General features: G+C 47.2%; 1 protein-coding gene across 3 annotated transcripts in view; it reads left to right on the top strand.

Annotated features, from left to right (window-relative positions):
• Nucleotides 1-4,459: 4,459 nt before the first annotated feature.
• The window catches only part of HPX (hemopexin), a 298,112-nt gene continuing 287,683 nt past the window's right edge, over nt 4,460-14,888 (top strand). For 2 of the 3 annotated variants that reach the window (XM_075337717.1, XM_075337715.1), the window contains exon 1: nt 5,378-5,455. Coding sequence is in view for 1 of the 3 variants with exons in the window: in XM_075337714.1 (XP_075193829.1) it covers nt 4,495-5,455 (961 nt within the window). In the remaining 2 variants the exon portion in view is untranslated. Of the gene's footprint in view, nt 5,456-14,888 lie in introns of all 3 variants that reach the window. The other variant, XM_075337714.1, reaches the window with a different exon arrangement.

Below are 14,888 nucleotides of genomic sequence, written 5' to 3'. Positions count from 1 at the left end.
GTACAGATAATGTAGTAGATGTCACCTGCAGTCCTATGTAACACCACAGATAACACAGTGATATCTCTGAGTACAGATAATGTAGTAGATGTCACCTGCAGTCCTATGTAACACCACAGATAACACAGTGATATCTCTGAGTACAGATAATGTAGTAGATGTCACCTGCAGTCCTATGTAACACCACAGATAACACAGTGATATCTCTCTGAGTACAGATAATGTAGTAGATGTCACCTGCAGTCCTATGTAACACCACAGATAACACAGTGATATCTCTCTGAGTACAGATAATGTAGTAGATGTCACCTGCAGTCCTATGTAACACCACAGATAACACAGTGATATCTCTGAGTACAGATAATGCAGTAGATGTCACCTGCAGTCCTATGTAACACCACAGATAACAGTGATATCTCTGAGTACAGATAATGTAGTAGATGTCACCTGCAGTCCCATGTAACACCACAGATAACACAGTGATATCTCTGAGTACAGATAATGTAGTAGATGTCACCTGCAGTCCTATGTAACACCACAGATAACACAGTGATATCTCTCTGAGTACAGATAATGTAGTAGATGTCACCTGCAGTCCTATGTAACACCACAGATAACACAGTGATATCTCTCTGAGTACAGATAATGTAGTAGATGTCACCTGCAGTCCTATGTAACACCACAGATAACAGTGATATCTCTGAGTACAGATAATGCAGTAGATGTCCCCTGCAGTCCTATGTAACACCACAGATAACACAGTGATATCTCTGAGTACAGATAATGTAGATGTCACCTGCAGTCCTATGTAACACCACAGATAACACAGTGATATCTCTGAGTACAGATAATGTAGTAGATGTCACCTGCAGTCCTATGTAACACCACAGATAATACAGTGATATCTCTGAGTACAGATAATGTAGTAGATGTCACCTGCAGTCCTATGTAACACCACAGATAACACAGTGATATCTGAGTACAGATAATGTAGTAGATGTCACCTGCAGTCCTATGTAACACCACAGATAACACAGTGATATCTCTGAGTACAGATAATGTAGTAGATGTCACCTGCAGTCCTATGTAACACCACAGATAACACAGTGATATCTCTGAGTACAGATAATGTAGTAGATGTCACCTGCAGTCCTATGTAACACCACAGATAACACAGTGATATCTCTGAGTACAGATAATGTAGTAGATGTCACCTGCAGTCCTATGTAACACCACAGATAGCACCGTGATATCTCTGAGTACAGATAATGTAGTAGATGTCACCTGCAGTCCTATGTAACACCACAGATAACACAGTGATATCTCTGAGTACAGATAATGCAGTAGATGTCACCTGCAGTCCTATGTAACACCACAGATAACACAGTGATATCTCTGAGTACAGATAATGTAGTAGATGTCACCTGCAGTCCTATGTAACACCACAGATAACACAGTGATATCTCTGAGTACAGATAATGTAGTAGATGTCACCTGCAGTCCTATGTAACGCCACAGATAACACAGTGATATCTCTGAGTACAGATAATGTAGTAGATGTCTCCTGCAGTCCTATGTAACACCACAGATAACACAGTGATATCTCTGAGTACAGATAATGTAGTAGATGTCACCTGCAGTCCTATGTAACACCACAGATAACACAGTGATATCTCTCTGAGTACAGATAATGTAGTAGATGTCACCTGCAGTCCTATGTAACACCACAGATAACACAGTGATATCTCTCTGAGTACAGATAATGTAGTAGATGTCACCTGCAGTCCTATGTAACACCACAGATAACAGTGATATCTCTGAGTACAGATAATGCAGTAGATGTCCCCTGCAGTCCTATGTAACACCACAGATAACAGTGATATCTGAGTACAGATAATGTAGTAGATGTCACCTGCAGTCCTATGTAACACCACAGATAACAGTGATATCTCTGAGTACAGATAATGTAGTAGAGGTCACCTGCAGTCCTATGTAACACCACAGATAACACAGTGATCTCTCTGAGTACAGATAATGTAGTAGATGTCACCTGCAGTCCTATGTAACACCACAGATAACACAGTGATATCTCTGAGTACAGATAATGTAGTAGATGTCACCTGCAGTCCTATGTAACACCACAGATAACACAGTGATATCTCTGAGTACAGATAATGTAGTAGATGTCACCTGCAGTCCTATGTAACACCACAGATAACACAGTGATATCTCTCTGAGTATAGATAATGTAGTAGATGTCACCTGCAGTCCTATGTAACACTACAGATATCACAGTGATATCTCTCTGAGTACAGATAATGTAGTAGATGTCACCTGCAGTCCTATGTAACACCACAGATAACACAGTGATATCTCTGAGTACAGATAATGTAGTAGATGTCACCTGCAGTCCTATGTAACACCACAGATAACACAGTGATATCTCTCTGAGTATAGATAATGTAGTAGATGTCACCTGCAGTCCTATGTAACACTACAGATATCACAGTGATATCTCTCTGAGTACAGATAATGCAGTAGATGTCACCTGCAGTCCTATGTAACACTACAGATATCACAGTGATATCTCTCTGAGTACAGATAATGTAGTAGATGTCACCTGCAGTCCTATGTAACACTACAGATATCACAGTGATATCTCTCTGAGTACAGATAATGTAGTAGATGTCACCTGCAGTCCTATGTAACACCACAGATATCACAGTGATATCTCTCTGAGTACAGATAATGTAGTAGATGTCACCTGCAGTCCTATGTAACACCACAGATAACACAGTGATATCTCTGAGTACAGATAATGTAGTAGATGTCTCCTGCAGTCCTATGTAACACCACAGATAACACAGTGATATCTCTGAGTACAGATAATGTAGTAGATGTCACCTGCAGTCCTATGTAACACCACAGATAACACAGTGATATCTCTGAGGACAGATAATGTAGTAGATATCACCTGCAGTCCTATGTAACACCCCAGATAACACAGTGATATCTCTGAGTACAGATAATGTAGTAGATGTCACCTGCAGTCCTATGTAACACCACAGATAACACAGTGATATCTCTCTGAGTACAGATAATGTAGTAGATGTCACCTGCAGTCCTATGTAACACCACAGATAACACAGTGATATCTCTCTGAGTACAGATAATGTAGTAGATGTCACCTGCAGTCCTATGTAACACCACAGATAACACAGTGATATCTCTGAGTACAGATAATGTAGTAGAGGTCACCTGCAGTCCTATGTAACACCACAGATAACACAGTGATATCTCTGAGTACAGATAATGTAGTAGATGTCTCCTGCAGTCCTATGTAACACCACAGATAACACAGTGATATCTCTGAGTACAGATAATGTAGTAGATGTCACCTGCAGTCCTATGTAACACCACAGATAACACAGTGATATCTCTGAGTACAGATAATGCAGTAGATGTCACCTGCAGTCCTATGTAACACCACAGATAACACAGTGATATCTCTCTGAGTACAGATAATGTAGTAGATGTCACCTGCAGTCCTATGTAACACCACAGATAACACAGTGATATCTGAGTACAGATAATGTAGTAGATGTCACCTGCAGTCCTATGTAACACCACAGATAACACAGTGAGATCTCTCTGAGTACAGATAATGTAGTAGATGTCACCTGCAGTCCTATGTAACACCACAGATAACACAGTGATATCTCTGAGTACAGATAATGTAGTAGCTGTCACCTGCAGTCCTATGTAACACCACAGATAACACAGTGATATCTCTGAGTACAGATAATGTAGTAGATGTCACCTGCAGTCCTATGTAACACCACAGATAACACAGTGATATCTCTGAGTACAGATAATGCAGTAGATGTCACCTGCAGTCCTATGTAACACCACAGATAATACAGTGATATCTCTCTGAGTACAGATAATGTAGTAGATGTCCCCTGCAGTCCTATGTAACACCACAGATAACACAGTGATATATCTCTGAGTACAGATAATGTAGTAGATGTCACCTGCAGTCCTATGTAACACCACAGATAACACAGTGATATCTCTGAGTACAGATAATGTAGTAGATGTCACCTGCAGTCCTATGTAACACCACAGATAACACAGTGATATCTCTGACTACAGATAATGTAGTAGATGTCCCCTGCAGTCCTATGTAACACCACAGATAACACAGTGATATCTCTGAGTACAGATAAAGAAGGGCAGTGAGCCCCATAGGGGTGAATGGACCCCATGACGATCGGGAGGGTGCAAGGTTAGGAAAGGGTTAATAGGTTTGCATGGGATGGGGGATGTGTGGGAGTACAGGATTGGTAGTAGGGAGCTGTAAGGGGATTGGGGGGGAGCAAGGAAGGGGTGGGGTGTTGGGAGAGGTATAAGAGAGGGGGGTGTGCTGTTTACCTCCCCTTTCGTCGATTGATCTTTGTGTCCCAGGACGTAGTGCTGCTGCTGCTTCCTGCCATGGCTGCCCTTGCTGAACTCCTGGAGATGGTGCGGGGGGCATCCGAGGTCGTGGGAGTGGATGCCCTGAGGCAGCAGCTGGCAGCGGTCTGTGGGGCTGGAGCGGCGCCGCCTGCTGTTCCAGCGCCCGGGCCGTGGCTACGTGCTCGGCGGGCGCGACCGCCGGACCGCTACTCCCCCAGCTGGAGGGGGAGAATCAGATCAAGGAGCCCCTGCGGGGACCCTCCGGAGCAGCGGCGGAGCCCTCCAACTAACCTAGGGGAGCAGCCGGCCACCGGGAGGAATCCGCGACGGAGATCCCGTGGGTCGGGGGTGGGCGGAGCCTCTGCGAGGCCCACTTCCGGTCCGCGGCCTGCGCAGCACCAGACCGGAGCATGGATGACGGCAGCCCCCAGTGATGTGCCGGCTGGGGGTGGCGCTCGGCGTGCCGGATTGCCGGAGGAGACTCCCTGCAGGCCGCAGGGGAGAGCAACAGGACGGGGGACGGGAGCGGATGTGAGCGGCGAGGTCAGGAGATCGGAGGAGGGGTACGGTGGCCCGCAGGCACAGAGGAGATCGGTAGTCACGGTCCCCCCCGGCGAGGAGCGAGCTGGGGGTGGGTCCCGGCGAGAAGCAAGCTCGGCACGGCCTTCCGGCAGTCGGCAGGGAGGGAGCCCACTGAGGACGACAGGAGAAGGGGCGGCGCAGCAGGATATCACGATCACAGCGGGAAGAGACGGCGGCAGGGCGCCACGGCGGGAGAAAAGGAAGAGGTCAAGCAGGAGTCGCCCGGACGAGCGGGGTGCGGTGACCGTGGGGGTCGACGGCCGCCAGGTGCGGGCTGTCCCCTCGCTGGTCCCCCCTGAGGATTTCGGCAGCGCATCGGACTCCAGCGAGGAAGAAGGAGCAGCGGCAGGTCGGACGGAGCGGCAGCTGGAAGATCGTGGCACGGCTGTTCCGGCGTCGACTCAACGGCAGCCTGGTGAGCAGACAACAGAAATGTTACATGCTGTGGGTAGCGCGGGCGAGGGCGGGGGTTCCGTCGCGGGACGCGTTGCGCTGGGGGCGAGTGCGGTCGGGCAGTCTGGTTTACCGGGTCCAGAGTTTTGGGGGCAGCTTTTGGGGGTGTTGCAGGGGTTGTCTGCGGAACGGGGTAGTCGGACTGGGCCTGGGGCTCCGGTGGGGGCGTGGGTGGGCCCCACGGAAGTGGTGCGGACAGAAGCGCCGGTGCGCGATGTTGCGGCGGGGGACACGACCTCGGCGGCAGGTACGGGACAGGAGGCTGGTGGGGCGGCTTCCGTGGGTGCGAGTAAGGAGGCGGAAAAGGAAAAAGAAAAGGAGGATGAGGTAGTGCGTTTGGATGATAGGGCACGGAGTGAAATTTGTGTGTGCTTTGAAGGGCAGTTAGGGGTTCATTTAAAAAAGGAGGTGAGGGAAAAGATTTGGAAGGGGGAGTATGTGGAAATTTTTTCCCTGCTTCCCTTGGAAAAGTTTAATTTGGATAAGGTGAAACCTAGTGATACAAAAAAGGAGAAGGAGGATGAGGAAAAACGGCGGTATAGGTTGATCCCGAGGACGTTTACTAACTGGCTACAGGCCTTTGCTATCTTAGCCAGTGTGATCGGGGAAAAGGAGCCGGAGCATTGTTCCGCCCTATTTGGATATATGGACGCGATAGGGGAAGCGTATAGAGTATACGGCGGTTGGGGGTGGTTGAGATATGATGAGCAGTTCCGGCAGCGGAAGGCTCTGCGGCCGGGAGTCCAGTGGGGCCACAAGGATATTTCTTTGTGGATGCGGTTAATGACGGCGCCGGCTCAGCCCTTTCGAGGGGGTGCCGGGAGCCCGGGTGCGAGTGGCGGGTCCTCGGCTGGACAGAACAAAGGGGCTTGTTGGCAATATAACGAGGGACAGTGTAAGTTCGGGGCCTCTTGTCGGTTCAGACACGAGTGTTCCGGATGTGGAGGGTCCCACCCTCTGGCCAGGTGCTTCAAGAAAGGCAAAGGAAAGGCGGGGGAGGGGTCTGGAAAAAGGGAGGACGCCAGTGAGGGTAGAGGCGATGCTTCCCTATTTAAGTAGATACCCGGAGGTGCGGGCGGCGGAGTTGTTGGAACGTGGTTTTACAGAGGGCTTTCGGATTCCGTTTGAATCTGAGGCGCCGGTGTTTCGCCCGGGAAACTTGCGGTCCGCAAAAGAACATCCGGCGGTGGTGAAGGAAAAGCTGCAGAAGGAGGTGGAGTTGGGGAGGATGGCGGGCCCATTCCAGGACCCGCCATTCTCTAATTTACGGATTTCCCCCCTTGGGGTGGTACCTAAGAAGGAGCCGAACAAATTTCGGCTCATTCATCATTTATCTTATCCGGCGGGATTGTCGGTGAATGATGGGATATCACCGGAATTGTCGGCGGTATGTTATGTATCGTTCGATAGGGCCTTGGAGCTGGTAAGGGTAGCGGGGCGGGGGGCCTTGATGGCAAAGGCGGATGTGGAAGCAGCTTTTCGTTTACTCCCGGTGCATCCAGAGAGCTTTCATCTCTTAGGGTGTATGTGGGATGGTGAATACTATGTGGATCGTTGCCTGCCGATGGGCTGTTCCATTTCGTGTGCTTATTTTGAGGCATTCAGTACGTTTGTGGAATGGGTAGTCAAGGAGGTGGCAGGAGTCCATTCGGTGATTCACTATTTGGATGACTTCTTTTGCGTGGGTCCGGCGGGCTCTTCGGTTTGCTCCTTGTTGTTGTTTACGTTAGAGCGGATCGCGCGGAGCCTGGGTATTCCGTTGGCAAAAGACAAAACAGAAGGGCCGGTGACGGTATTATGTTTCTTAGGTATCGAAATTGATACACTGGCAATGGAATGCCGGTTGCCGGAGGGAAAGCTGTTGGATTTGAAGGCGTCGGTGCGGTTCTTGTCTCAGGCCAAGAAGGTGCGGTTGCGGGAGTTGCAGTCAGTGCTCGGAAAATTGAATTTCGCTTGTCGCATTATGCCGATGGGGCGGATATTTAATAGGAGACTGGCGAGCGCAACCGCAGGGGTAAAAGCTCCAAATCACTTTGTCAGAGTGACAAAAATGATGAAAGGGGATTTGTTGGTGTGGGAGGAGTTCTTGGACCGGTACAACGGTCGGACCCTTTGGATGAGCGAGGCGGTGTCCAATAGCCAGCTGGAATTGTACACGGATGCGGCTGGGGCGACAGGTTTTGGAGCAATTTTTCAAACGCGCTGGTGTGTGGGAAAGTGGCCGCGGCTGTGGGTGGAAGCAGGTTTGGTGAGGAATTTGGCGCTGTTGGAATTGTTTCCCATTATTGTGGCGGTGGAGTTGTGGGGCCCTGTTTTTGCTGGAAGAAGGGTTTGCATGCATTGTGACAACATGGCGGTGGTGCATTCCATCAACGCACTGTCGGCAAAATCCCCGCCGGTTGTGGGGTATTTAAGGCATCTAGTGTTGCGTTGTTTGGAGTTAAACATTTGCGTGGTGGCTCGGCATGTGCCTGGGATTCGCAACGAGGTGACTGATGCGCTATCACGGTTTCAGTTTTGCAGGTTCAGGAAGCTGGTGCCGGAAGCGGACGCGGAGGGGGAACCTTGCCCGAACTGGCTGTGGGACCTGGCATCGGTGTAGCTTTTGAGGGAATTCGGAGATCGGTGTCTGAGGCTACTTGGTGCCGATATCAGGCGGTGTGGCTGGAATGGGCAGAGTTGGAAAGTAGGGAGTTCATGGAGTCGGGTTACCAGGGTCGAGTGTTGGGGGTACTGATGTTAATAAGTGGGGATTTTTCGGAAGGCAGGTCTGTTTCGGTGATTGGTTGCAAGTTGGCGGCGTTGGCCTTTTTGTTCCAGATGCAAGGGGTTCGGGACGCGACTAAGGATTTTCTGGTGCGACAGGCGATGAAGGGTTTTCGAAAAGGGGCTCAGTCGCGTGACTGTAGGCGGCCGGTGTCATTGCCATTGTTGGTGCGTTTGGTGGGGTGTTTAGGGGAGTTGTGTTCGTCTCCTCATGAGCGGGTGTTGTTCTCGGTAGCTTTTGTACTGGCGTTTTTTGGGGCCTTTCGTATTGGCGAATTGGTCAGCCCGACTAAGCAAGCGATGGGTGGTTTGCTGTTGGGTGATGTGATGCTGGGGGAGGATAGAGTGGAATGTCGGCTTCGTTTTTCTAACACGGATCAGAGGGGCCGGGGGCGCTTAGTAGTGTTGTACGCTTTACCGGGGCACCAGTTGTGCCCAGTGTTACATGTGTCAGAGTTTTTAAAGGTGCGCGGCGGTTACCCTGGTGTTTTTCTTAGACATACGGACGGATTGGCTTTGTCGCGGTATCAATTCAATGCGGTGCTGAAGATGGCTCTAGCAAGGGTGGGGGAGGAGCCACGTGAGTACGGGTCTCACTCCTTCCGGATTGGGGCGGCAACGGAGGCCGCCAGGTGGGGTTTGAGTGAGGATTGTATCCGGCGGATTGGGAGGTGGGAGTCTTCCAGGTTCCGTTTGTACATTAGGCCTCACTTGGTCAGGTGATGGTCAGGGGTGGGGGATTCAAGGTTGGTGTTAGATGCCGGTTTGTGGGCAATTTCTTGTGCTGTTGCTGTTTTATTCGTGGTCTTTGTATTTTATAGGTCCATGCCTTGTGTGGATCCTCGGGCACTCCTATGTGTATTGGGGAGCGTTACGGGCGGATGTGCGGCGTGACGGTCGGCAGCTCGGAGTGTCGGTGTCGGAAGCTCGAGTAAAGTGGCTCGGAATTCGGGGCATGACCTGGGGTAGGGTGCGCCCTGAGGGTGGCTTATTATAGCCGTATGGATCGTGTCCCTGAAGTGTTAATTTTGCATGTGGGAGGGAACGATTTGGGAGTAAGGTCGGCGAGGGAATTGAAAAGGGATATAAAGCTGGACCTGTTACATTTGTGGAGGGCGTTCCCGGGCATAGTTATCGTTTGGTCGGACATTATAGCTCGGACGCAGTGGCGTTTTGGGAGGTCGGTGGACCGTATTAATAGGGCTCGGAGCAAGCTGAACCGGGCTATTGGCAGGTTTGTGGCGAGAAATGGTGGGTTGGTGGTGCGGCATAGAGAATTGGAGGAGTCCACGGAGCAGTATCTAAGGAGAGATGGGGTTCACCTGACTGATGTGGGTCTGGATTTATGGATGTTGGGTTTGAGGGATGGCCTAGAGCAAGCACTGGGGTTGTGGGGGGCCCGGGCCAAGTAAGGGTGTCACTTGGCCGGCCTGTGGCGGGGTGATAGGTCCGTCTGAGAGGTTGGGAGTACCGACAGTCGGCTTGTTGGTACGAAGTCGCTCAAGGGGAGTGGCTTCGGAGTGGATGGGAACTTGTGGGCGGAGGTCCCGCAGGTTCTGGGTAGGGGTAATTAACGATGGAACGTTGTTACCCCTCACCTCGGGCCGGGTGGTCACGGCCGAGGTGGTCCTCTGGGCCGGTTTGGAGGTTACGGCCGGGGGGTTAGGAATGATGGTTTGCCTCTCGGATGGATCTATCGGTGTTTCTGGTTATACGGGTATATATGTATAAGGTTAAGTTTAACAATTGAGTGGCATGTTGGGCCACAAGTTTGGTATACATATATACGGTAAAATAAAACTGTGGCCATTCCTGCAATAAAGTCGTGGTTCTCGTCTCATTTAGGTAGATATGGTACGGGGGGGGTGTTTTACAGGATAACCTGCTTGTCCCTTATAGATGCGTCATGTAGTAGAGGCCACCTGCAGTCCTATGTAACACCACAGATAACACAGTGATATCTCTGAGTACAGATAATGTAGTAGATGCCACCTGCAGTCCTATGTAACACCACAGATAACACAGTGATATCTCTGACTACAGATAATGTAGTAGATGTCACCTGCAGTCCTATGTAACACCACAGATAACACAGTGATATCTCTGAGTACAGATAATGTAGTAGATGTCACCTGCAGTCCTATGTAACACCACAGATAACACAGTGATATCTCTGAGTACAGATAATGTAGTAGATGTCACCTGCAGTCCTATGTAACACCACAGATAACACAGTGATATCTCTGAGTACAGATAATGTAGTAGATGTCACCTGCAGTCCTATGTAACACCACAGATAACACAGTGATATCTCTGACTACAGATAATGTAGTAGATGTCCCCTGCAGTCCTATGTAACACCACAGATAACACAGTGATATCTCTGAGTACAGATAATGTAGTAGAGGCCACCTGCAGTCCTATGTAACAGCACAGATAACACAGTGATATCTCTGAGTACAGATAATGTAGTAGAGGCCACCTGCAGTCCTATGTAACACCACAGATAACACAGTGATATCTCTGAGTACAGATAATGTAGTAGATGTCACCTGCAGTCCTATGTAACACCACAGATAACACAGTGATATCTCTGAGTACAGATAATGTAGTAGAGGCCACCTGCAGTCCTATGTAACAGCACAGATAACACAGTGATATCTCTGAGTACAGATAATGTAGTAGATGTCACCTGCAGTCCTATGTAACACCACAGATAACACAGTGATGTCTCTGAGTACAGATAATGTAGTAGATGTCTCCTGCAGTCCTATGTAACACCACAGATAACACAGTGATATCTCTGAGTACAGATAATGTAGTAGATGTCACCTGCAGTCCTATGTAACACCACAGATAACACAGTGATATCTCTCTGAGTACAGATAATGTAGTAGATGTCACCTGCAGTCCTATGTAACACCACAGATAACACAGTTATATCTCTGAGTACAGATAATGTAGTAGATGTCACCTGCAGTCCTATGTAACACCACAGATAACACAGTGATATCTCTGAGTACAGATAATGTAGTAGATGTCACCTGCAGTCCTATGTAACACCACAGATAACACAGTGATATCTCTGAGTACAGATAATGCAGTAGATGTCACCTGCAGTCCTATGTAACACCACAGATAACACAGTGATATCTCTGAGTACAGATAATGTAGTAGATGTCACCTGCAGTCCTATGTAACACCACAGATAACACAGTGATATCTCTGAGTACAGATAATGTAGTGGATGTCACCTGCAGTCCTATGTAACACCACAGATAACACAGTGAGATCTCTGAGTACAGATAATGTAGTAGATGTCACCTGCAGTCCTATGTAACACCACAGATAACACAGTGATATCTCTGAGTACAGATAATGTAGTAGATGACACCTGCAGTCCTATGTAACACCACAGATAACACAGTGATATCTCTGAGTACAGATAATGTAGTAGATGTCTCCTGCAGTCCTATGTAACACCACAGATAACACAGTGATATCTCTCTGAGTACAGATAATGTAGTAGATGTCACCTGCAGTCCTATGTAACACCACAGATAACACAGTGATATCTCTGAGTACAGATAATGTAGTAGATGTCACCTGCAGTCCTATGTAACACCACAGATAACACAGTGATATCTCTCTGAGTACAGATAATGTAGTAGATGTCACCTGCAGTCCTATGTAACACCACAGATAACACAGTGATATCTGAGTACAGATAATGTAGTAGATGTCACCTGCAGTCCTATGTAACACCACAGGTAACACAGTGATATCTCTGAGTACAGATAATGTAGTAGATGTCACCTGCAGTCCTATGTAACACCACAGATAACACAGTGATATCTCTGAGTACAGATAATGTAGTAGATGTCACCTGCAGTCCTATGTAACACCACAGATAAAACAGTGATATCTCTGAGTACAGATAATGCAGTAGATGTCACCTGCAGTCCTATGTAACTCCACAGATAACACAGTGATATCTCTGAGTACAGATAATGTAGTAGATGTCACCTGCAGTCCTATGTAACACCACAGATAACACAGTGATATCTCTGAGTACAGATAATGTAGTAGATGTCACCTGCAGTCCTATGTAACACCACAGATAACACAGTGATATCTCTGAGGACAGATAATGTAGTAGATGTCACCTGCAGTCCTATGTAACACCACAGGTAACACAGTGATATCTCTGAGTACAGATAATGTAGTAGATGTCACCTGCAGTCCCATGTAACACCACAGATAACACAGTGATATCTCTCTGAGTACAGATAATGCAGTAGATGTCACCTGCAGTCCTATGTAACACCACAGATAACACAGTGATATCTCTCTGAGTACAGATAATGTAGTAGATGTCACCTGCAGTCCTATGTAACACCACAGATAACACAGTGATATCTCTGAGTACAGATAATGTAGTAGATGTCACCTGCAGTCCTATGTAACAGCACAGATAACACAGTGATATCTCTGAGTACAGATAATGTAGTAGATGTCACCTGCAGTCCTATGTAACACCACAGATAACACAGTGATATCTCTGAGTACAGATAATGTAGTAGATGTCACCTGCAGTCCTATGTAACACCACAGATAACACAGTGATATCTCTGAGTACAGATAATGTAGTAGATGTCACCTGCAGTCCTATGTAACACCACAGATAACACAGTGATATCTCTGAGTACAGATAATGTAGTAGATGTCACCTGCAGTCCTATGTAACACCACAGATCACACAGTGATATCTCTGAGTACAGATAATGTAGTAGATGTCACCTGCAGTCCTATGTAACACCACAGATAACACAGTGATATATCTGAGTACAGATAATGTAGTAGAGGTCACCTGCAGTCCTATGTAACACCACAGATAACACAGTGATATCTCTGAGTACAGATAATGTAGTAGATGTCACCTGCAGTCCCATGTAACACCACAGATAACACAGTGATATCTCTGAGTACAGATAATGTAGTAGATGTCACCTGCAGTCCTATGTAACACCACAGATAACACAGTGATATCTCTGAGTACAGATAATGTAGTAGATGTCACCTGCAGTCCTATGTAACACCACAGATAACACAGGGATATCTCTCTGAGTACAGATAATGTAGTAGATGTCACCTGCAGTCCTATGTAACACCACAGATAATAGTGATATCTCTGAGTACAGATAATGCAGTAGATGTCCCCTGCAGTCCTATGTAACACCACAGATAACACAGTGATATCTCTGAGTACAGATAATGTAGTAGATGTCACCTGCAGTCCTATGTAACACCACAGATAACACAGTGATATCTCTCTGAGTACAGATAATGTAGTAGATGTCACCTGCAGTCCTATGTAACACCACAGATAACACAGTGATATCTCTGAGTACAGATAATGCAGTAGATGTCACCTGCAGTCCTATGTAACACCACAGATAACAGTGATATCTCTGAGTACAGATAATGTAGTAGAGGTCACCTGCAGTCCTATGTAACACCACAGATAACACAGTGATATCTCTGAGTACAGATAATGTAGTAGATGTCACCTGCAGTCCTATGTAACACCACAGATAACACAGTGATATCTCTGAGTACAGATAATGTAGTAGATGTCACCTGCAGTCCTATGTAACACCACAGATAACACAGTGATATCTCTGAGTACAGATAATGCAGTAGATGTCACCTGCAGTCCTATGTAACACCACAGATAACAGTGATATCTCTGAGTACAGATAATGTAGTAGAGGTCACCTGCAGTCCCATGTAACACCACAGATAACACAGTGATATCTCTGAGTACAGATAATGTAGTAGATGTCACCTGCAGTCCTATGTAACACCACAGATAACACAGTGATATCTCTGAGTACAGATAATGTAGTAGATGTCACCTGCAGTCCCATGTAACACCACAGATAACACAGTGATATCTCTGAGTACAGATAATGTAGTAGATGTCACCTGCAGTCCTATGTAACACCACAGATAACACAGTGATATCTCTCTGAGTACAGATAATGTAGTAGATGTCACCTGCAGTCCTATGTAACACCACAGATAACACAGTGATATTTCTGAGTACAGATAATGTAGTAGATGTCACCTGCAGTCCTATGTAACACCACAGATAACACAGTGATATCTCTCTGAGTACAGATAATGTAGTAGATGTCACCTGCAGTCCTATGTAACACCACAGATAACACAGTGATATTTCTGAGTACAGATAATGTAGTAGATGTCACCTGCAGTCCTATGTAACACCACAGATAACACAGTGATATCTCTGAGTACAGATAATGTAGTAGATGTCACCGGCAGTCCTATGTAACACCACAGATAACACAGTGATATCTCTGAGTACAGATAATGTAGTAGATGTCACCTGCAGTCCTATGTAACACCACAGATAACACAGTGATATCTCTCTGAGTACAGATAATGTAGTAGATGTCACCTGCAGTCCTATGTAACACCACAGATAACACAGTGATATCTCTGAGTACAGATAATGCAGTAGATGTCACCTGCAGTCCTATGTAACACCACAGATAACACAGTGATATCTCTGAGTACAGATAATGTAGTAGATGTCACCTGCA

This window comes from Anomaloglossus baeobatrachus, chromosome 2, assembly GCF_048569485.1.
Source record: "Anomaloglossus baeobatrachus isolate aAnoBae1 chromosome 2, aAnoBae1.hap1, whole genome shotgun sequence".
NCBI classification, from domain to species: Eukaryota; Metazoa; Chordata; class Amphibia; order Anura; family Aromobatidae; genus Anomaloglossus; species Anomaloglossus baeobatrachus.
This window is presented reverse-complemented; position numbering and strand designations above follow the sequence as displayed.